This window comes from Rhizopus delemar, genomic scaffold (genome assembly GCF_000149305.1).
Source record: "Rhizopus delemar RA 99-880 supercont3.2 genomic scaffold, whole genome shotgun sequence".
NCBI lineage: Eukaryota > Fungi > Mucoromycota > Mucoromycetes > Mucorales > Rhizopodaceae > Rhizopus > Rhizopus delemar.
In genome coordinates this window covers 638,979-659,942 of record NW_027137828.1, presented here as the reverse complement: position 1 = coordinate 659,942, position 20,964 = coordinate 638,979, and the positions used below count along the sequence as shown (strand labels likewise).

At 35.7% G+C, this 20,964-nt stretch overlaps 9 protein-coding genes across 9 annotated transcripts; 5 read left to right on the top strand and 4 right to left on the bottom strand.

Moving 5' to 3' along the window:
• Positions 1 to 293: 293 nt before the first annotated feature.
• On the top strand, positions 294 to 2,510 carry RO3G_02463 (uncharacterized protein; the record flags this gene model as incomplete). Its single annotated transcript, XM_067657054.1, has 10 exons — positions 294 to 395; positions 451 to 582; positions 637 to 765; positions 880 to 925; positions 978 to 1,055; positions 1,159 to 1,596; positions 1,646 to 1,817; positions 1,870 to 1,997; positions 2,189 to 2,421; positions 2,499 to 2,510. The coding sequence occupies 10 exons, from the start codon at positions 294 to 296 to the stop codon at positions 2,508 to 2,510; spliced, it is 1,470 nt and encodes a 489-aa protein (XP_067513155.1).
• A 483-nt stretch (positions 2,511 to 2,993) lies between these two features.
• RO3G_02462 (peroxiredoxin-1) lies at positions 2,994 to 3,510 on the top strand (the record flags this gene model as incomplete). Its single annotated transcript, XM_067657053.1, has 2 exons — positions 2,994 to 3,099; positions 3,152 to 3,510. The coding sequence occupies 2 exons, from the start codon at positions 2,994 to 2,996 to the stop codon at positions 3,508 to 3,510; spliced, it is 465 nt and encodes a 154-aa protein (XP_067513154.1).
• A 1,026-nt stretch (positions 3,511 to 4,536) lies between these two features.
• On the top strand, positions 4,537 to 7,562 carry RO3G_02461 (uncharacterized protein; the record flags this gene model as incomplete). Its single annotated transcript, XM_067657052.1, has 9 exons — positions 4,537 to 4,845; positions 4,902 to 4,992; positions 5,047 to 5,199; positions 5,252 to 5,313; positions 5,360 to 5,403; positions 5,451 to 5,623; positions 5,679 to 5,831; positions 5,882 to 6,517; positions 6,577 to 7,562. 9 exons carry the CDS (start codon positions 4,537 to 4,539, stop codon positions 7,560 to 7,562), a joined length of 2,607 nt encoding a protein of 868 aa, XP_067513153.1.
• Positions 7,563 to 8,148: 586 nt separating this feature from the next.
• Positions 8,149 to 9,758, top strand: RO3G_02460 (uncharacterized protein; the record flags this gene model as incomplete). The annotated part of the gene is made up of 3 exons (XM_067657051.1): positions 8,149 to 8,770; positions 8,823 to 8,878; positions 8,934 to 9,758. 3 exons carry the CDS (start codon positions 8,149 to 8,151, stop codon positions 9,756 to 9,758), a joined length of 1,503 nt encoding a protein of 500 aa, XP_067513152.1.
• Positions 9,759 to 10,071: 313 nt separating this feature from the next.
• Positions 10,072 to 11,199, bottom strand: RO3G_02459 (uncharacterized protein; the record flags this gene model as incomplete). The annotated part of the gene is made up of 3 exons (XM_067657050.1): positions 10,072 to 10,089; positions 10,182 to 11,089; positions 11,139 to 11,199. 3 exons carry the CDS (start codon positions 11,197 to 11,199, stop codon positions 10,072 to 10,074), a joined length of 987 nt encoding a protein of 328 aa, XP_067513151.1.
• Positions 11,200 to 13,570: 2,371 nt separating this feature from the next.
• RO3G_02458 (uncharacterized protein) lies at positions 13,571 to 16,183 on the bottom strand (the record flags this gene model as incomplete). The annotated part of the gene is made up of 1 exon (XM_067657049.1): positions 13,571 to 16,183. The coding sequence occupies one exon, from the start codon at positions 16,181 to 16,183 to the stop codon at positions 13,571 to 13,573; it is 2,613 nt and encodes an 870-aa protein (XP_067513150.1).
• A 428-nt stretch (positions 16,184 to 16,611) lies between these two features.
• On the bottom strand, positions 16,612 to 17,079 carry RO3G_02457 (uncharacterized protein; the record flags this gene model as incomplete). The annotated part of the gene is made up of 2 exons (XM_067657048.1): positions 16,612 to 16,665; positions 16,924 to 17,079. The coding sequence occupies 2 exons, from the start codon at positions 17,077 to 17,079 to the stop codon at positions 16,612 to 16,614; spliced, it is 210 nt and encodes a 69-aa protein (XP_067513149.1).
• A 1,133-nt stretch (positions 17,080 to 18,212) lies between these two features.
• Positions 18,213 to 18,876, bottom strand: RO3G_02456 (uncharacterized protein; the record flags this gene model as incomplete). Its single annotated transcript, XM_067657047.1, has 2 exons — positions 18,213 to 18,696; positions 18,746 to 18,876. The coding sequence occupies 2 exons, from the start codon at positions 18,874 to 18,876 to the stop codon at positions 18,213 to 18,215; spliced, it is 615 nt and encodes a 204-aa protein (XP_067513148.1).
• Positions 18,877 to 19,146: 270 nt separating this feature from the next.
• On the top strand, positions 19,147 to 19,419 carry RO3G_02455 (uncharacterized protein; the record flags this gene model as incomplete). Its single annotated transcript, XM_067657046.1, has 1 exon — positions 19,147 to 19,419. One exon carries the CDS (start codon positions 19,147 to 19,149, stop codon positions 19,417 to 19,419), a length of 273 nt encoding a protein of 90 aa, XP_067513147.1.
• Between the last annotated feature and the right edge of the window lie 1,545 nt (positions 19,420 to 20,964).

The following is a 20,964-nucleotide window of genomic DNA, read 5'->3' as shown; positions in this document are numbered from 1 at the left end:
ATCAAATGTATAGAGTTGCAATAAAATCTGCTGACGAAGGATTACACAATTTAAATAATTTCAAATACTCTACTATCTCAATCATCCATCTGTATATAAAGCTACTTGAAGTAAAATCAGAGTCGCAGTGGCAATTACGTGAAAATGTAAAGTTGGTATGTGTTATAGAGATAAAGGCAGTAACTAACTCTCAGAATGGGTAGAATATTGAGACCTATATCAGTATCAGTAATCAAACGCTTGAATTTATTGAAAAGCATATAAAAAATACACGTCTTAGATTAGAACAAAAGATGACAGTTTATAAAAGAAGAATAGATATTCATATTTATTATAATCAAGAACATAGAGTCAATCGTTTCAAGAAAATATTACGCGAGATTGAGATAGAACATGTAAAGACAGCTCACTTCCTCGTCCTTATTGTTACTAATAGATATTGTATAATAGGAAAAGTTGTCTGATGTTACTAGGAATGATCCTATGGAATTAGACAATAATGAATCACGTAGACTTAACACTCTAGGCTTTGGAGATAGAATCACGCCTTCTCACAAGACGCTCTTAAAGATTGAAACGCTTGTAAGTCAACTGAAAAAGAATGAAACTCGGCGTGCTTATCCTATCTTTATATAGACTATTCAAGTGAATGTATTATTACCAGAGCCTGTCATTATTCGTATTCTGTGCTACGATTTAAATTTGACAATGAAATGGTTGATTGACGAAACCAAGAAAAGGACTTGGCAGCTATATGGTCATGAAGTAAGAGAAATACAAGACAGAAAAAAAAAGAAGAGAATAACATTGGACATATAGCCAATTATTAGCAGCATAAGAACTCAAGATAATGACGTGTTTTTAAATGACGTTATACAGGACGTTATTACTGAGCCAAATCAAGAAGTGGATGCTATTGTTACAGGTATTTTTGTATATATGAAAGGAATGAAAATTAACTGAAATATGATGAACAGGAATCACATTAAAGTCAGCACTTGACATATATTTAAATGCTTGTGAAAGACTGAACATCACTCCTTCTTATGCTATTCGTAAGCTATTAACTAACGTTGGGCATGGAAATATACCTTTGAAAGGATCATGTAAATTTCTTTGACTGAGTACGTGCTGTAGACTGACTTGTGATTGTTTTAGTAACAAAGGAACAAATACCAGTTATACAACAAGTCCTTCAAAGAATAAACTTGATCAACGAATTAGATTTATCATCCAACTTTCTAAGTAATAATAATAATAATAGTTATCTTATAGAATTAAACACCATTGATTTTACAGGCGATGATGATGTACAAATACTATTGAAAGATTGTAAAATACCCAATGAAATTAACCTCAGCAACAATCGAATCACTGTTTCCACCGTACAATTGATCACAGACATCTTTTCGGATTCTGATCTTGCTCGAATATCCCTTTCATTTAATCCTATTGGACCCCAAATTATCCAGGAAGTTCCCAAGATGATCTCCCATTTTCCGAATTTAAGAGCATTGAACTTTGAAGGGACTTGTTTGGGCAAATATATGCAAGTAGATGAAAGCATCAAGGATCTTTATAAATGCATGATTCAATGTAAAGAACACGGTGTATGCCCTATTCATATTCTTACACTCTTTTTTAGCTGATGTACCCTATCTTATCACACTTAATTTATCTGGCAATCATTTTGAAAAGGACATGTTGTCTATTTGGACTTCTCTATTAGTTTATATTGAAAGATTAGACAAGCTACATCTTTCTGGTGTTTCAAGTGATACGAAATGGAATAACTTTGCATTGCTATCCACCACAAGGTACATATGCATATGTAGTGCTTGTGAAGAAATACAACTAAACAAAAGTTAGTTTAAGAGGATTAGATTATAGTTATTCTGCGGGCGGAATACTTGATACAAATGATATCAATGAGTTACTATCCACTGGTAAGAGATTGACAGAACTTGATCTAAGCGGTTGTGCATTAACAGTTCAAGGTAAGAAAGACAAATGCATATATATTTTTGCTTATAAAAAGCATATTTAGATGTGATACATTTATGCCGAGACATTCAATACTGTTCAAATCTCAAACTTCTCTCATTTCAACACAATACAACAATGGGTGATGAAAGTAAGTTAAGAATGAACTATACATACAAAAAATGTCCTTATCGATTCATCTTAGGTTTACAAAACTTATATCAAGCATTTAAACAATGCAAAATTAGTAAATTAGACGTGTCTTACTGCGGGCTGACCTCAAAGAGCACTGTTACTCTTGCTCAATGGGCATCAGAAGGAACAATCAAAGAGATGACTATTACAGGAAATGACTTGTTTCCTACAGAATATCAGTTGAATCAATTCGTTGAGATGTATGCAAACAGTGATACAAAAGTGACCTTGGACTTTGCGGAGGTAAATACAAATTTTATTTTTGTTTGTAAAAAATAACCCGGAATTTTTTTTTTTTTTTTTGCAGCCAAGTTTTATAGAAAACAAGATGATACCTTCATGGATGCTTCGAAAAGTAAAGCAACCTACGACACCCTTTTAATAAATACTGTTTTCTATTGGATAATGCTTTTTTAGTCATCAAATGTTTAGTTTCTTTTATGCTTATCTATCCCTTTTATTTGATTGGATGATCAAATGTTTAGTAATACTTTAAACTCCACTCAACGTCTTACTAAAAATTTAAACAGCAAATCAAATTTAAGATTTATAAGAAAGTGTTTGAAAAAAAAACCTTATAAATATGCTCCATTTATTGCTATTCTTTTTTTTCTTTAATTTTCTTTTTATAAAAAAATGGGTAAGCAATTTCTATTAAACATAGAATAATTCATTTTCTTAACCATTTCATTATAGTCGCCCAAGTTCAAAAGCAAGCCCCTGCCTTCACTGCTCCCGCCGTTGTTGATGGTGTTTTCAAAGACATCTCCCTTTCTGACTACAAGGGCCAATATGTTGTCTTCTTTTGGTACCCCATGGACTTTACCTTTGTCTGTCCTACCGAAATCCTTGCTTTCTCTGACCGTATTGAAGAATTCAAGGCTTTGAACACTGCTGTCATTGGTGCTTCTACTGATTCTGGTAAATACAAACTACGCGCTTTTTTTTCCCTTGAAAACTGACGTATCCATAGAATTCTCTCACCTCGCTTGGATCAACACTCCTCGTAAGCAAGGTGGTCTCGGTGAAATGAAGATTCCTCTTCTTGCTGATAAGACCAAGTCTATTGCCAAGGACTATGGTATTCTTATTGAAGAAGCTGGTATTGCTCTCCGTGGTCTCTTCATCATTGACCCTCAAGGTGTCGTTCGTCAAATTACCATCAACGATCTTCCCGTAGGTCGTTCTGTTGATGAAGTCCTTCGTCTTGTTGAAGCTTTCCAATTCACTGACAAGCACGGTGAAGTTTGCCCTGCTAACTGGAAGGCTGGTGAAAAGACCATCAAACCCTCTGTTAAGGATTCTCAAGAATACTTCAACGCTGTTAACTAAATTTAATCAAAAAATGTATATAACTACCCCTCACTCTTTATTCTATATTCTAGATAAAATAAAATCATAAATAAGTTTAACTTATTTGTTTTCAAAACAAAATGATAGTTTTTATTTTTTATTTTTTTGAGGAACAAGTTTAATGATGGGCAAACGTTTAATGACTGAAAGATTATTTTGTTATGTTACACTAAAATACACTTAAAAAGTACGTGAACAAAGAATAGGAGAATGTGATTTATAATCTATCAATCAGTTAATTTACATCGTCTTTCAGTACTATTTAAGTAGCCTCTATCTCTTGTAGCACTTTTGATTCGACGTGTCTAATTCTGTTTATCTTTGTTATAACAATGCCAAGTTCTTGTTATCATTGATTTGTTTATGAATACAAGTAGTGAAATGTATCAAGCAAGAAAAGGAGCAAGTACAATAGGGGTTCAAGTAAAACAAATGGTGTTGTGTTGATTACTTTGCTTTAAGGATTGAATACATATACGTGATTAATGCCATCAGTAAACATAAGGCTTTGAGTAGAACTTGTCAAAAAAGGAAGAATAAAAAAAGACTCAATGTATGATAATAAACAAAAGCCACTGACGCTCTTTTCACATCGCCTTATACGGCTTACTGTACATGACATCTTTTTATAGTAATGAGTATAAAGAAAAACACTGCAACTACTAAATAAAAGAAATGCAGTAATACGTTATACATAAAAAGAGCCTTTTTTTTTCTTTATTCGATAACAGACAACGAGTTCAACTCCCTTTCTTTATGAATAAAGATAAAGTACAAATGTGATATGGTTTACATTGATCTACTACAAACAGCAAAAATAGTTCAACTCATCCGTAGATCTTTCATAAAAAGAGCAAAATCTCCAAAAACAAGCTGAGAGTTAATTCAACACGAACGATTTGTTTTTGTTGAGATCGTCTCTGTCTGTCTTTCTCTGTCTTTCTCCTTATGTTATTATCAGATTTTATTTTCTTCTTTTTTGCTTTTCTTCTTTTTTTTATATAAATGATAATCATTACTTGTATTTTATTGCTTGTCAACTTTATAAACGCCTTACCACATAACCAATATATTTTGGAACTATCAACGCCAGCATCTGGATTTGACTATGATCATGTAAAGGTACGTTATGTGTACGAGTCAGTGTTGTTTAATGGTGTCTCTATTGAATTTGAATCAAATGAGAACCCAAGTCAATTTATCCAACAACACTCTGAAATCATCAAGGCTTGGCCAATCCAACATTTCAGTCAGCAGGCACCTATAAAAGAAAAGAATGATAGGTACAATTCATTTTTCATACCCCAATCACAAGTAAGAAATGAAGTATAGGAAAGGTTTATTGATGTTAAGCTGGCTGTTTATTATAGAACACACTTTATGAATTAACTAAAGCCAATTATGCTTATAAAGATTTAAATCTAGATGGATCTAGTATTAAAGTAGGCATCATAGATTCAGGTAAAGTAAAGGTGGAAAGCATTTCGCTATGCTGATCTCTATTTCTCTTGAAAGGCGTTGATTATACTCATCCTGCATTGGGTGGTTGTTTTGGAAAAGGTTGTAAAGTTGCTTATGGTTACGATTTAGTTGGAAACAATTTTGATGGAACAATGAAATCAATCCAATCAAGTCATGATCCAATCGATAATTGTCCTCTGAATTCTAGTAAAACAAAAAAAAATATTTTGTTAATCATTCTTGATTCATTATTCTTTAGCTTTAGCTACAGGACATGGAACTTTTCTGTCAGGTTTGATTGCTGCAGAGGATAAAGAATATGTAAGGTTTTAAATAAACAAAATAATGAATTAAATACGTTGATTAGAATTGGACAGGTGTTGCTCCTGGTGTAACATTAGGCATGTGGAAGTAGGTAAAGAAAGGAGAGAGGGTATGGATGGCTTACTTTAATATAGAGTGTACGGTTGCAATTATGGTTTAGTACCAAATGATATTTTAATGAAAGCAATGGAGATGGCTTACCAAGCTGGTATGGACGTTATCAATCTCTCCTTAGGTATTCACGGAGGTTGGGAAGAAGAAGCTTTGGCAATAATGGCCAATCGTATCGTTGCAAAAGGAGTGCACGGTATAATTCAAGGAGACTTTTTTTTATATATTTTCTTGACGTTTTTTTTATATAGTTGCCGTTGCCAATGGTAATATTGGGCCCAATGGCATCTTTTTATCTGCTTCTCCTGCGTCAGGCAAAGACGTTATTGCTGTTGGATCAATCATGAATGAACATGTTCCTGGTTATATCTTAAAAGTATTCTCTAATGAAACGCTATCTATTCGTAAGATGCTGCCGTTATCCTTTCTTTATTTTTCCTCACTTTTTAAGTAGCTTATCGTACTTTTACCAACACGCCTCTTGAGCTCAATAAAAAGCTTCCCATTCTATCTTCAAGCAGTGTGTTTAATAAGAAGGATGATTTATGTACATCACCAATACATGAAAGGAAATATATGAATAATTCCATCTTACTCGTTCACAGGTGTGAATGCGATCCAATCAAACAAATTGAACATGCTCAGCAAATGGGTGCCAATGCCGTCATATTCTACACGGACACAACCAATTCAACAACAGATGTAGACGTCCTACCTACTGCAGTTTTACCAATCGTGTTTATCAACAATGCCAACGGATACAGTATCTTTTCTGCACTGAATCATAAATCCCAAGCACAATTTACCAATACTTTGGTTGCTATGAATGCCCCTGAGAGCGATATCCTACACACTGTCTCTGGATTCTCTTCTCAAGGTCCTACCAATGAGCTCCAACTCAAGCCAGAAATAGTAGGCGTGGGTGGTAATGTGTTTTCTACTTTACCCAACTATTTAAAGTCTTATGGTTTTCGATCTGGTACATCCATGGCTGCCCCTTTTGTATCCGGACAGATTGCGTTATTATTAGAAAAGAAAAGATTAAAGCCAGATGAGGTTAAAAGTCTATTGATGAATTTTGCTACCCAAGGTAAACATTCGCACACGAGACATACCACGTTCTTTTTCTTTACCAATTTGTATCTCTAGTGATGCCGCCCACCTCCGCTTCACAATATGGTGATTCTCCTATTCGGCAAGGTGCTGGGATAATTAACGTCGCACAGGCTATACGCGGTCTTGACCTATTTCACGCGTCTCCTGCTTACCTCGGCTTGAATGACACTACTCACTTTATTCAACAACATCAACTTACTTTTTATAACAACGATAAACACAGTAGTCTCACATTACACTTGACCCATCAACCTTCACTCACTGCCATTGGTTATGCTGATGACTATACGCCTCTGGAACCTGTTAGACTGTTTGGTGGAGTGAACGCTGTTTCGAGCATTCGATTTTCAAAGACTTCCTTTGTCATCCCACCAGGTGAATCCATCCAGGTTGCCCTACACTTTCAACCACCTCCAGCCTCAAAGTCTATGAAGCATGCCATCTATGGTGGTTACATCACTGCCACTGGAAAGTCAACGCATGTGAGCATTCCTTATTTAGGCATGGTGGGTAACATGAAGGACCTCCCGATTCTCGACCACTGCAATTCTTCTAGTCCCCTGGGGTACATGTTCCCTGCGATTGGGTTACCCAACAACAATGCCACCTTACCAAAAGACAGACTAGGCCATTTCGTGATCGATCAAAGAGGTGACGGAGGACCCTTTGTGCTGGTTCGACTCTTGACAGGCACACGATTGCTTTTGATCCAAGTCGTCAAAGATCACAAGGTGTTGGGTGACGTGCCGTTAGGTGAAGGCATGCCGCGGACTTGGTTGATGCGAAATACGTTGGAAAGCACAGAGTACTCGAATGGCTTCTACAGTTGGCAGTGGCATGGAGATTATGTGCCCAAGGATGTGACTGTGTCAGGTACCAATGGAGGTTTTAAGCCCAAACGGGTCAAATCAGGCACATATCAGCTAAAGATAAAAGCACTTAGAGTATTTGGGGACACTAGTAAAGACAACGATTGGGACGTGTGGATGTCACCTAAATTTATGCTTTATATTAAATAAGATTAAATTCAATTATCCTAAAATAAAGAATAAATTTAGCAAAAACGTATCAGGTCTGTGTCCTGCTTGATTTCATTGATTGATATAAATCACTGCTTTTATTTTGTTTCATTATTAAATCAACCTATCTTTGCTTTTCCTAACTCGTATATCAGAGAAAAGGGAAGAAGTGATCCAAGGTTACTTTAGCATAATTTGTTGATTGTTCATTCTATCATTCCTTCTTTTTTATGCGCCTATTGTTACTTGTGACTTATTGTTTATGCAGCATTTCAATTATCACAAAGATGCAAAGCTCAAAACCAGAGGCCCTTTTTTTTATCTATTCATGAGCACGCTGTTATTTTTTACAATGAAGGAATACAACTATTTTCGGTAACTGTATGAATGTATTAAACTCATATTACTTCAGTGCCTCCCACGTTGAAGTGTAAAAATAGATTGCAAGTCGCACACAGTTCAAAAGGAGGTGCGTGCAAAGAAAATGATTTAAATGCCGACTTTATTTATGGTAAATCATTCAGATTATAAATAAACAATAATTAAAGCGATTTTTTTTTTTATTTTTCTTCTTCATCTCAAATAAATGACTGTCTCCTCACTTCTTCCTATCAACGAAACTGAACTCCAAAGATTAAAAGAACTTTATGAAACAAACGGTCAAGGCCACGTATTCCGTTTCTTTGAAACTCTGGAAGCAGAACAACAAGCTCAACTTGTGAAACAACTCCTTGAATTGGATGTTGAACGCCTGAATATTATCTATCGCAAGGCCATCGAAGGCGCAGAGGCTGCCTCCTCCAGTCATCAGTTGGCACCTCTCCCCGAGACCGTGTTTGACTCTGTTCTGAAGGCTTCTGCTGAACAACTGCGTGAATGGGAGACGATCGGTTTGAGTCAAATTGCTCAAGGCAAGGTAGCTGTGATCTTGATGGCCGGTGGACAGGGCACTCGTCTGGGTTCCTCCGATCCCAAGGGCTGCTATAATATCAACTTACCTTCCAAAAAATCCCTTTTCCAATTACAAGCGGAACGTATCTTGCGCTTACAGGATATTGCCCGTCAATACAAGAAGCCTGGTAGCGGTGACTGTATCATTCCTTGGTACATCATGACTTCCGGTCCCACTCATCGTCCTACATTTGAATTCTTTGAAAAAAATAACTTTTTCGGTCTTGAGAAGGAAAATGTCATCTTTTTTGAGCAAGGTAAATAGTATGAAAAGAATGCTTTATGCAGAGAACTCACCTGCTTCGAAAGGTACTCTTCCTTGTTTAACTATGGATGGTAAGATTATTTTGGAAGCAAAGGATAAGGTAAGAAAGGCTAGAGAAGGTTGAAATTTTTTTTCTCATTGTTTTTAAATAACAGGTGGCCATTGCTCCTGATGGTAATGGTGGTATTTACGCTGCAGTTTCTAACAAGGGCATCATCCGATCATTGAAAGAACGCGGTATTTTGTATTCACACTGTTACTGTGTCGACAACTGTCTCGCTCGTGTAGCCGATCCGGTCTTTATCGGTTACTCTGTCTCCAAGGGAACCGACTGTGGTGTGAAGGTAGTGAGTAAGGCCTCTCCTGAAGAACCTGTAGGTGTGGTCTGCGTTCGTGATGGTAAATACGGTGTGGTTGAATACTCTGAAATCTCTGAAGAAGTATCTCAAAAACGTAAAGAAGATGGCTCTCTTCAATTTGGTGCTGCCAATATTGCCAATCATTTCTTTTCTACCGAATTCTTGGAACGTGTTCCTACTTTTGCTGATCAATTAGAATATCACATTGCTAAAAAGAAGATCAAGTACGTTGATCTTGAGACAGGAGAAGTGGTCGTACCCAAGTCTAACAGCGGCATGAAACTCGAATGCTTTGTGTTTGATGTCTTTCCTTATGCCCAACACTTTAGTGTACTCGAAGTGGATCGTAAAGAAGAGTTTTCTCCTCTCAAAAATGCCCCTGGATCAGGTGCTGATTGCCCAGAGACATCACGAAGAGACATTGTGGCACAGCATGTTCGTTTTATTGAGGCAGCAGGTGGTAAGGTTTCGGGTGATGGTGACTTTGAAAAACTTCAGTTTGAAATCTCCCCTTGGGTCTCTTACTCTGGTGAAGGACTGAAGGAATATGTGGCTGGAAAGACGATTCGCATCCCTGCTATTATTGAAACAAAGGAAGACTTGATTCGTTTTGCTCATTAATTTTTTTTTTTTTTGCAAAAAGTATGTGCAAATTGGTCTAGACAAAAAAAAATCACCCTCTTCTCTTTTATACCTTGTTCATTCAAAAAAGCATGACAAAAATATGTTTGAAACACAATAAACAAAGCATTTCATCTATTATTATTAAGTAGTGGATTATAATACAAGTAAAAAATAGTAAGTGTATATCAAGCTTCTATGTGATTATTGCTTGGAAGCTAAATCTTCATAAGATGGAGGTGGAATCATAGTATTATAATGTTGATGATAATGTACGTCTGTGGTTGATGAGGATGTAGAATGACTTTCGTTTCTAAGCTTCATCCAATCCCTTTTACTGCATTGGTTCTTCTTTTTATATTCAAGGTAACAAGGACAGATGAAAAATCCGGTCGGTTTGCATTCTTCTTCTTCACTGATTACTGGATCGGAAAGAATAGCCTCTTCATAAGTAGGCAAGGTATTGTAATCTTCTTTCAGTCGACAATCAAGGATGGTAATGGGTGTGTCTAATTTGATTTGAGTTCGTGTCATTTGATTAAGATGATTAATAGATGTCAATTCGATATGAAGTTTTAATGTATGTGTAATATGAATCTCGTTATAAGTCGATGAATGGTTTAAATTGACGCAATTGGGTAATGTGAAAATCAAACGATGCTGAAAGGGTCCTTCATTCAGAGCGATGTGAGCATTCTTGGTACCCAAGGCACGGTGAATGTCCTTCAAAGAGAGTTGAGGAACGATGGCATGTGTCAGCATAGGATCAATCAGACTGGTGACTGAAGTGAGTACGACCTTGAAATCATGAAGCTCCACACGACGGGCCTGATATTGAGGTAATTTATAAATGCGCTTCTCGACCAAGATGACCGAGATGGATTCCACAAAGACATGCTTCACAAGAGGAGAGATGGAAATGGCGATTGGAAGCTGAGTACCGGATGAACAACTGGATTTCTCAATGCAGATCGAAGCATCACAGATGTTTAGTTTGCGCTCATAGACAATCGAAGTCGAAGGAAGTGAATTGGCGGTCAAGGCAGCGTCGGACCATTGTGGAGTACGTAATAAAAGGATGTCTCGTCGTGCTCGAATCTTGGTGGCTGCTACACCTACTCGGTGTACGGTGGTCGTAAGGTAATAAGAGACTTTGCCGCATTCATCCTCAATGGTCTCTACTAGTTGATTTGAAAGTAAGAATTGAAAGGGCCAGCGATGTAAGCCGACGTCGAGTGTGCCTTCTGATTTTGGATGAAATGATTGGAGAATCAAGTTTTGCTCATGAATCACTTTTTCATGATAGACTGTATTTCCTCTTGGCCCAACCCCTGTATTTCTTGAGTATCTGCTCACAGTCTATGCAATTGTTGTTTTTACCTTCTGGCCATAATATATAAGATTTTCCAACAAACTTAATAATGATTTGGGTGGCCACCATTGGCTTTGTTAATACGATACTCACTTCTCCTTGGAGAACATGAGTTGTACGATCACCCGAAGATCCTCTGAGATAAACCACTGGTTCAGCCAGATCAATACTAAGTTGTAAATAAGCTAATAAAATCCACTTTATTTACTATAAAACTTGAAAGGTAATTTATGAAAATATTAATTTATGTCTCAAGGCCAAAAGAATCATTCGGCAGTTTATAGTTGTCTGGAACATTGTGTACTCCGTTCTCTGTTCTTGAAGTTACACTTTCTACAAATCATTAAAGCTCCATTTGATACCCTGGGAAAAAAAATGTGTTCGTTGACTTTTATATGCCATTTTTTATAAAACGAGTCAATCTTGTGTAATCTGCAACTGTTTTTTAGGAATGGAAATATCGATCAAGCAATAAAGAAAAGCGGATAAACATTAAGCAGTCGGTAATGATCGAATGCTTAATAAATCAGGAGATTTGTAGTAAAAATAAGCAATAAACCAACAAAATACGGTACTTTCCTATTGTTACATTTGCATTTTCTGTGTTACCTAACAGTTACCATTGGCCATTCAAAGAATTAAATTCTATTCTGTTTTAACATCAAAATTATAAAGAATATTGTTATGAATTTACTTTAATTAATATACGAGCCTTTATAGGCCATAGAATAAAATGACTAGTGTTTGATTTGGCCTATTCTAAACTATCAGCAGATATGCCTCGGACAAATAAAAAATGAAAATAAACCAAGGAACCCTGTAAATTGCACCTAAATGTACACATGTCTTTGGAAAAAAAAGAGTGGAATAAATTTTATTTTTTTATTGTCACAAGTAAACATTTGCAATTTTTTTAATTACAAGGATGGAATTAAATTGTGTAAGCTTTTTTCTGTACGTGTCTTTTTTTGTCCTTTTATAGAATAGCTTACAATACATATAAAAAAAAATTATCCTTTTTCTCTACATATCTTACGCATAGGTTCACTTTCTTTTGTTTTGTTTTTTTGTGTCTCATGCAAAGATAGTGAATAAAGACAATAAAAGATTTGAGAGAAAGGAGATGATCCTATTTCTTGCTTAGAAATTTATTCGAGTTGAAATCATAACAAAGCCATCACTTGTTGTCCTTGGCATACCTTTGCTCTTATGTCAACTTCAATTCAAACATATACTCAATAATAACAGAATTTGCTTAATAAAATATAAATAAAATATTCTTATTAAATAAAACATGAATCTTGGCAATCGTTAATAGTAGAAATAAAAGCTGATGATTCCATTCTAATTTGATTTTTAATCAATGGTCGTTAATGGATTAAAATTAGCAGTAAAACATGAAAAGCTATTGAAACGAGCGATTTCATTTAATAAAGTTGAAATGAACTTAGGTTTTGAATTGTTTTCAATGAATCAATAAAAAAAAAATACAAAGTATCATTTGCTTTGAAATTAAAGCAGTAAACAAAAAATATAAAAATAAATACGAGTATTATATACAGACACATTATAACTCTTCACTTAAAACATTATAACAGTGTATGCTATAAATCATGTTTTCTTGCTAATATGCATTTATTACAATGACAAATATTTCTAACGGAGACGTAGAAAGTTACTTTTTCAGTTTGGAGTTATTTACATAAAGACATCAAGATGTTATGAGGTTCAAAACAATTTTGATTTGCTTATTTTATCTCAACATAATTTGTCATTTCATGTTTTCCTTAATCATTTTTTTTTAATTTCACTAGGATCACTGCAAAATAAAAAAAAATACACTAAAGAAATTTGTATTTTGTCAAGAAGCACCATGAGGCATAGATAGTATTTGTTCTTTTGATATTGAACCAACTATCGCCTTCAAACATCATCACAATCTAAATTTTCTTTCAGACTAGAGAAAGGAAGAGGGATTATGCTGAATCTTTTTGAAAAAAAAAATATCGCAAACATTACTCACCGTATACAAACCTTGTAAATTTGATCGTCAAGTGTTTTATTAATGAACTTTTATATTTTATTTTGAATATGTCTTACTTTATATTTTTAATTGTAGTTGGTTATTTACTTGTATCATTTTATCATTGATATCACAACCTCTTTCTCTTGACACATTATCGACTCTATTATTTTTTATTCCGAGTACTAAATCTAGTTTTGAAGACTCCTTTATGGTTCAAGTTTTCTTCAAAATCATTTCAATATAAATTGTATATTCTTTAAATTTTTTATATAAGGAGCTATGAGCTCGGGTTTTTATTAAGTGACAGATAATGATGGCACGTGAAATTGTTTTTGATATGGGTTTTTTAAATTTTGAATTGTTTTTTTCTTGGTTTTGTATTTATAGAGTTAAGCATATACAGTTTAATGGCAGTCAACAAGATGAAAGATCCGATAACTGTAAATGTGGAAGAGGCAGAGGAGAAATCCCACTTGATAATAGCGATTCTTGGAGAGAAACGGACAAGAGTTGATTAACACAGCGTATGGTGACATCCGTAAGGAAAGGACGATGATCAAAAATAAATGCCCAGTGATTGCGCCATATAGCCAACAAGATGGTACTAATGAAAACAGAGGGAGCATGGACCGTATCAGGGCGACATTTAGGGAAATCTAGGAGGAACAGTGCACGACGTAGCGAATATTTCGAAAACGGCTGTTCAAACTGTGAATCCCAGAGAAGAGACCAAATGGCAAGCTTTTGAGGACAGTCAAAGAGGAAATGGGAAGGTGTTTCTTCCAGGTTCTTGCAAACAGGGCATAGTTTAGATGGCAGGTAAAGGTTCGACCGACAAGGCAGTTTATTATGGATTAACCTGTACCATATGTTGCGACTTTGTGCTCGGAGGGGGAAGCGCCATAGAAGAAGCCATTTTGATGGGGGAAGATCAGGGTAGAGGGTCGAAGAAGACACCGGAGGACTACATAGACGACGGTACCGTTTAGATGTGAGGCGCAGTTGATCACCGGGTTTTGGAGTCAAGGACAAGGCTACCAGGAAAGGAGACATGTCGATATGGGTGTGAGCAACCGGGATGAACGATGAGCTGGGACGCAAGAAAGCCCGGACAAAAAAAGGATAAAGCTTCATATGATCAGATCGGACCCATTTAAGAAAGCGTTTTGTGAGGTATGGGTGTAGAGAGATTTCACGAGCAGATCTAGGTCGTAACCTCCCAGAAATAGGATCAGTCATGTACACACTAGAGCACAATAAACGAGCCATTGAACTTGGTAACGGACAAGAAGATGATGGTACAGAAACATCGCCTAGAGTGAGACAAAGAGCTGTTTGAGGGTTAATTACCACTTTGTCGAAGATATGAGGCAAATTGTCGACCGCACGAAAGAACAGAGAGAAAACGCCATCTAGTGACTGGATTAGCTTTCTAGGGCGTAGTTGTTTAAACACGAAAGCTTGCCGATAATCAGTTTGAATGGGTTCCCGTGATTCGGTAGGCAGGAGATGGGATAAAAGGAAGTCAGCCAAGAGAGGTAAGACGACGGAAGATTTCAGTGAGTGGTGATTCCAGAAGTCAGAGGTAGGGGAGCAAGGAAAATCATGTAGAAGTGGTAGTAACCATCGAAGCTGTAGTGCACTTTGTTGGAGTGGCGGGTTAAGGACACCCAAGCCCCCTTTATTTCGAGGAAAGCACATCGTTTCAAAGCTAATGCGCGGAGTTTGTTTTGCCGAGACAAAGCCAGAAATTTGCGATTGTAGCTTGAGAAAGAACCTTTTTGGCACAGAAAGGATACGCAGAACATGCCACAATTTGGAGAGAATTAGGGAGTTCAGGATTGTCACTCGACCACGAAATGAGAGAGAACGATGAGAGTGTACTGTAGCAGGTGTTACATCCAGAGGAGAGGTGGTCTCTACATTAGCCTCATTAGACACGACTAAATTCTTATCAAGAGAAGTAACTGAATCAGGTAAGTTGATAAGAGGTTTCTCAGTAGCCGATACAATAGGTGTTTTACGAGTTTTCTTATTGGGAGCACCCGAGACTTCATATACATTCTTTCTATCACAATATTTAGCGATATGTCCGGATTCGTTACACCAATAGCAGATAGTAGCTTGCTGTCGAACTTGGCAATCTTTCAAAGGATGATCGCCATGGCAGTAGCGACAGTAGGGTTTCATAGATGACCAGGTGGCGTGAACATTGATGGACACATCCTCAAGAAGAGAAACTGGTGTAGCCGAGGTCGAATAAGCAAGAGGTTGATAAACCCAATGCACATTGTGTTGAAGTTCTGGGCGAGGAGTCTCAGCGCGTTGCTGATCGGATTCAGGGAACTTTTCCAAGACAACGTAACCTTTGCCTGAATAAAATCCAGAGGTTCCTCTAACCGTACCACTGTCTATAATATGGCCGAAAGACGATAAGTTACGTTGCATGTCAGAATGAAGTTGAGCAAGTCCTCCATCGCGACGACCATATTGATGAGGAAGACCTGTCAAGGTAACTTTCAATAATTCGGCACTTGGTGAAAGAGACGGAAATGCAAGAAAACGGTCAGTGAAAGAAGGGAGTTGAAGACCCTCCGTACATAATCGCTCATACATTGCCGGGGAAACGGTGAGCTCAGCGTACATACGTTGATATTCTCGACGGATCTGGTCTGCGACTGCCCAAAGATGCTCATTGCCCTGACAGAACGCTGTAAGTTCTGTTAAAAATATCTTCTTATCCTTAACAGTTGTAATGTCCACAAAGATGGAATTGGGGACAGAACCTTTTAGAAAGGGACGACTGGCTTGCGCGTTGAGGTTTGAAGGACTCATTTCTGCGTTAGTATCAGGTTGTCCAATCCCGACACCATGCGATTGGGTAGTGGAGTTATTGGTCGACATTGCAAGAAAACTAGAGGTCTTCTGGTGGCCAGCATGAACAACATTCACCCATGAGAGTTTTTTTGGTTTTGTGTGTAAAATTGCCTTATTAGGAGCTAAAAATTCTTTATCGGAAAGAACCATGTATTCTTTAAATTTGTTATTATCGCTTGAATTTTTTGTATAAATATTTTCTGCTACGAAGAACAGACTTATGTCAACACAAGAATGTTACTAAAAGACATCATTGTCCTTGCCTTTTTCTCTGCTTCTTTTAATAACAAAGTAAGACTTGGCATATAAACAATCAGTAAAGCAAAACATGATACATTTATTAGTTATTATTTATTTTATTTTACTAGAAATGAAAACAGGTAGAGCACTTTGAGTTGAAAATAATAATTTAACCCATGTTTACTTGAAGAATAAAAAAAAAAGAAAACAAAATATCCTTCTTTATTGATTCGAATGAAATATGTTACTGCATGTATACATCAGTATGGTTTCGGCAGTTATGATTGAAATGCGAGGAGGAAGGTGGCCAGTGCGGTTTATGATGGATTGGGTGGAAACTATAAATTTGTGGTGACATATGGCGAGCATAATGAAAGTAATGATGAGGTGTTCTATTTTTATAATGTAGAGTGTAACTTTGGGTATTCAGTATCAAGTTATTATTATTGTAGTCTCTACTCATGACATTCTTTGTTTGACATGGTTCGATTTCTAGTCTTTTGGGAGATGAAGGTACTTTTATACAATATAAGTATTCTTATCGTCTTTTCTTTTGAATTATGCTTACTTTTATATTCTCGCTTTGTTTTATTCAATGGTTGATGTGCATTTATTTTCACTGGTTGTTTATTTACAGTGGCTTCTTTTACTTGTTGTTTATGTGAAAGTATTTCTTTAACAAAAGATTGGTTGAATATAACACTCTTTTCCCAAGAATCCTTTCCTATCTCATCCATGCTCTTGATTGCTTTTGCTAAACATATTCTCTTTAAAAAGTATTGATCTGATGCTTGTTTGTTAGTCATTGTTTGTAATAACGAAGAAATAAAAAAGTTGAATCCTTTTTTTAAATATAAACAAAATAAGTAAAAATGAAATATAAAATATGATGAATTATTATAATCATTGTTTATTTTTATATTAAAATGCGTTCATTGTATGTTGTCATTCATGTTCATTCTTTGTTTAGATGAATCTTAACAATACAGATAATCCAACATAAAGACAATGATTCTATTATTATTTTTAAAAAGAAATAGTTTTACTTTATTATCCTATAGCATGCCTTTATAAGAAAAACAAAGAATAGTCAAAAGAAACTGCTTTTCTTTTTCATTTTATTTAAAAAGTCTATTCTATAAATAGAAGTACACTTTTTTATTTCTTTTCCAAAAAAAAGTAAATTATTTTACTATTAGACAACAATAACCTAAATCTTTGTCTTTATCAAATCGGGGTTTGATTTATCAGTTTTGTATGGAAATAAAATAGTGGCACTGAATATTAAACTTTTTTTTTTTTTTTTTTTTTTTTGTTTATTACTATTATTATTAGTAAAGTGGAACAAGTGTTTTGTCATCGAGTAGAAAGTTTTCATATATTCTATCTTACCAACTTGTTATGTATATGCCTGATTACGCAAAACATCTTTATCAATCTAATGCCAAGTCTTTTGTGTGTCATGTTACAAACAGATCAATTGAAATAAAATTAATATCTTTACTCTTCTTGGCTTCAATAATAATAATAAAAAACTTTATTTCTTCCCGGATATTCATCGCCCTGTCTCTTTTCAGTGTAAATTTGAAATAGCCTTAAAAAGCTAAAGGATTAAAGCTCTGAGAAATTAAAAGCAAGCTGGTTGAAATATGCCCCTTTCTCTTGATAAAAAAAAGCCCCTGAATAAGTTTATGCTTTTTATGTATGTCTTTTATATGCTGTTTTTTATTTTTTCTTTTTCACATAGAAACCTTGCTGATCTTTGTTCCTAATTAAATAATCTTTCCAATATGAATCATGAGCAATCATGGATGATATGAAAATTTTGAATAATTTATTTTTATTTGATATTAAACATCACCAATGGATGTTCCCAGTTAACAAGGACCAATTAAAAGTGTAAAATAGTAAATATTAAAAAAATACAAGTTGAAATATTTTACATCATCATAGCAGCAACGGCAACAGCGGCCATACCAGCAACAGCTTGGTTAACAGTAACCTTGAATCCAGCAGAGGTGGAAGATGAAGAAGAGGCAGCAGATGAAGCAGCAGATGAAGCAGCAGATGAAGCAGCAGATGAAACAGCAGACGAAGCAGAACTAGTCTTAGAAGTAGAGGAGCCAGAAGCGGCGGCAGCAGTGGAAGAGGAAGAGCCAGAGGCAGCAGTAGTAGAGCTGGAAGAAGAGGCAGAAGAGCCAGAGGCAGCTTGGATGGTAAACAAGGCGGTGTAGGAAACATTAGGGGAAGTACCCAATTCTAAGGCATAATCAGTACCAGCAGCAGTATCAGAGGGAATAGACCAGGTGTAAGAAAGACTAGAAGCATCCACGTTGGTAGCAATAGTGCTGACAGGCTGAAGAGAAGTAGCAGCACCTTGAGCTAAAACAATCTTGGAGATAGTGGTGACTTGAGGATCAATCCTATATACAAGTTAGAAACAAAGCTTTTTCTGTACTTATATCTGCTTACCAAGAGATAATGGCATCCTGACCAGCAGTATAAACGGTGCCAGTAAGAGGGGATGTGATGCTGACAATGTTAGTTTGAGCAGAGACAGTTGTGATAGCAACAGCAACAATGGCAGCAAAGATGGACTTCATTTTTTTTCAATTCACAATGGTGAAAGAAAAAGAGAAGAAGAAAAGAGGTGCCCTGGTATTTATACTAAAAATGTCACTTTTTTTTTATACAGTCGGGAAAGATGTTATTAGACCAAAAAAATTTTAAATCCCAGTTTATAATTCAAAAAAAAAAAAAAAAAAAAAAAAAAAAAGGTCAATGCATTGTAGTAGATTCAGTTGAAATAATAAACCCGATTGACACAACTATACAGTGCTTCCAACAAGTAATGTAACAGCCAATCAAAATCAATGTCCGACCCTATCTTGTGGTTACCAACGATTAATGAAGAAAGAAGTCGATGTATAGGATGGCGCCTTGGTTGGTTGCCAGGTGAAGCTCCCAAACCCTGCCCTTACCATCCCAACAACAACCTGTCAAGACGTCACGCCATCAGCTGCTTAAATATGCATCGTCGTCTCCGTATGCCTGAAGCAATAGCTGACCCTATATCTTTCCTTTTGAATATGCTTCCGACACGCACATTTGTTCCCTCTAGTATTGCTCTGTCCTGGTCCTGTTGATGGCCCGTTATATGTTCTATCCTCCATGAATTAGATCAACTACAACACTATACAGCCATCCCGTGCAAGACACCTCATGGCCAAAAACTAATTGAATGGCTGAAACAATTCAACTAACTTCGTATGTCTCTCTATGCATTCTACTTTCCTTTCTCATTTTTTACCCTTGAACCCGAAGGGGGTTTTTTTTAAACATCACACCTCCAAACGGATTAATCTGGTCTGGGCGGACACTTGTTTGTTTTATTTTTTAGCGCTCAATTGGACCTTTAATAAAATATAACGTTTAAACAAAGACTAAACTCAGAACTTGCCATTCATTAAAGGAATGAATCGCAATCTGTTTACAGAAGTTTCTGCGAACAAGTTTAATTTTTTCTGAATTTTTGGTTGGATAAAATAAGCGACTTGGTTTCCTAAAAGGCATACATGTCATATAAACTTCAAGTGTACAAAATATATAACCGAGTAACAACCTGTTCTTGATAAAAGGACGAAATGTCAAGGTTTGTGTATGCAAAGATATTTTTAGTGCAAGTTCGAGTCATGTAAAGTATTGCAAACGGATCGTTGGGTAAAAGAAAAGAAAGCATCAAGCCATGTCAGTGAAACAAGCCCGTTTCACTCTTACCACTATATTTTTAAGGATGCTCACATGTAGCAGTAATATTCTTTTTTATTCTGTAAGAAAACCTTTCCTCGGATTACAAAAAAAAATGGATAGGATGAAACTTTAAATAATTTAGTTGTGCTCTTTATTTTGTATCGCGTTGGTTTGTATCATTATTCTCATTTTAATAGCTTGGCAAAATATATAGTTTTCCATTAAAAGAAATCCATACCATGCCCTCTTTATCATCAATGGCATCTCTCTCTATCTTTTGATGAGTAATAAGTTAACGCACAGTACGGAGTTAAAGTTCATTTTACAACCAGTTTGATCAAAAATGAAAAAGCAAGCTAAATTAAAAAAAATGTTACACATTTGTATTATATGATGCGATTATACTTTATATACTTGTCAAATTATACGTAAGGAAGTGTCATAATCATAATTTACTCTTACTTTTCTCTTTTGTTCGTCAAAGAATAATATATTTTGTGTTCAGGGACAAAGCTAGAATTTTTTTCTTTTGCTTGGCAGACGGGCTTTTTCATTTATTTAAACTTCCTTTTTTATACTTTAGGTGTTACAGAATTATGCATCAAATGTCATGAAAAAGTAGGAGAAAATAAGTCAAGAAAGATCAATTACGAGTGTTATGTATAGGCAGACATACAAAATAAGAAATAACGTAATTTATATTAAAACTGAATAAGAAAAGGAAGTATTCACATTATATTTAATGCGTTTCATGTCATACACCGAAAGAGAAAGATCCGTACAGTGCTTCCAGCAAGTAATGTCACAGCCAATCAAAATCAATGTCCACCCTTAAATAGAAATACCTTTAAATCGAAATACGTGACTGTTAAAATATGACCTCACTTAATATGTATTGTAGCTACATTATAGACATGTTTGTACAACTTGTTTCCACATAG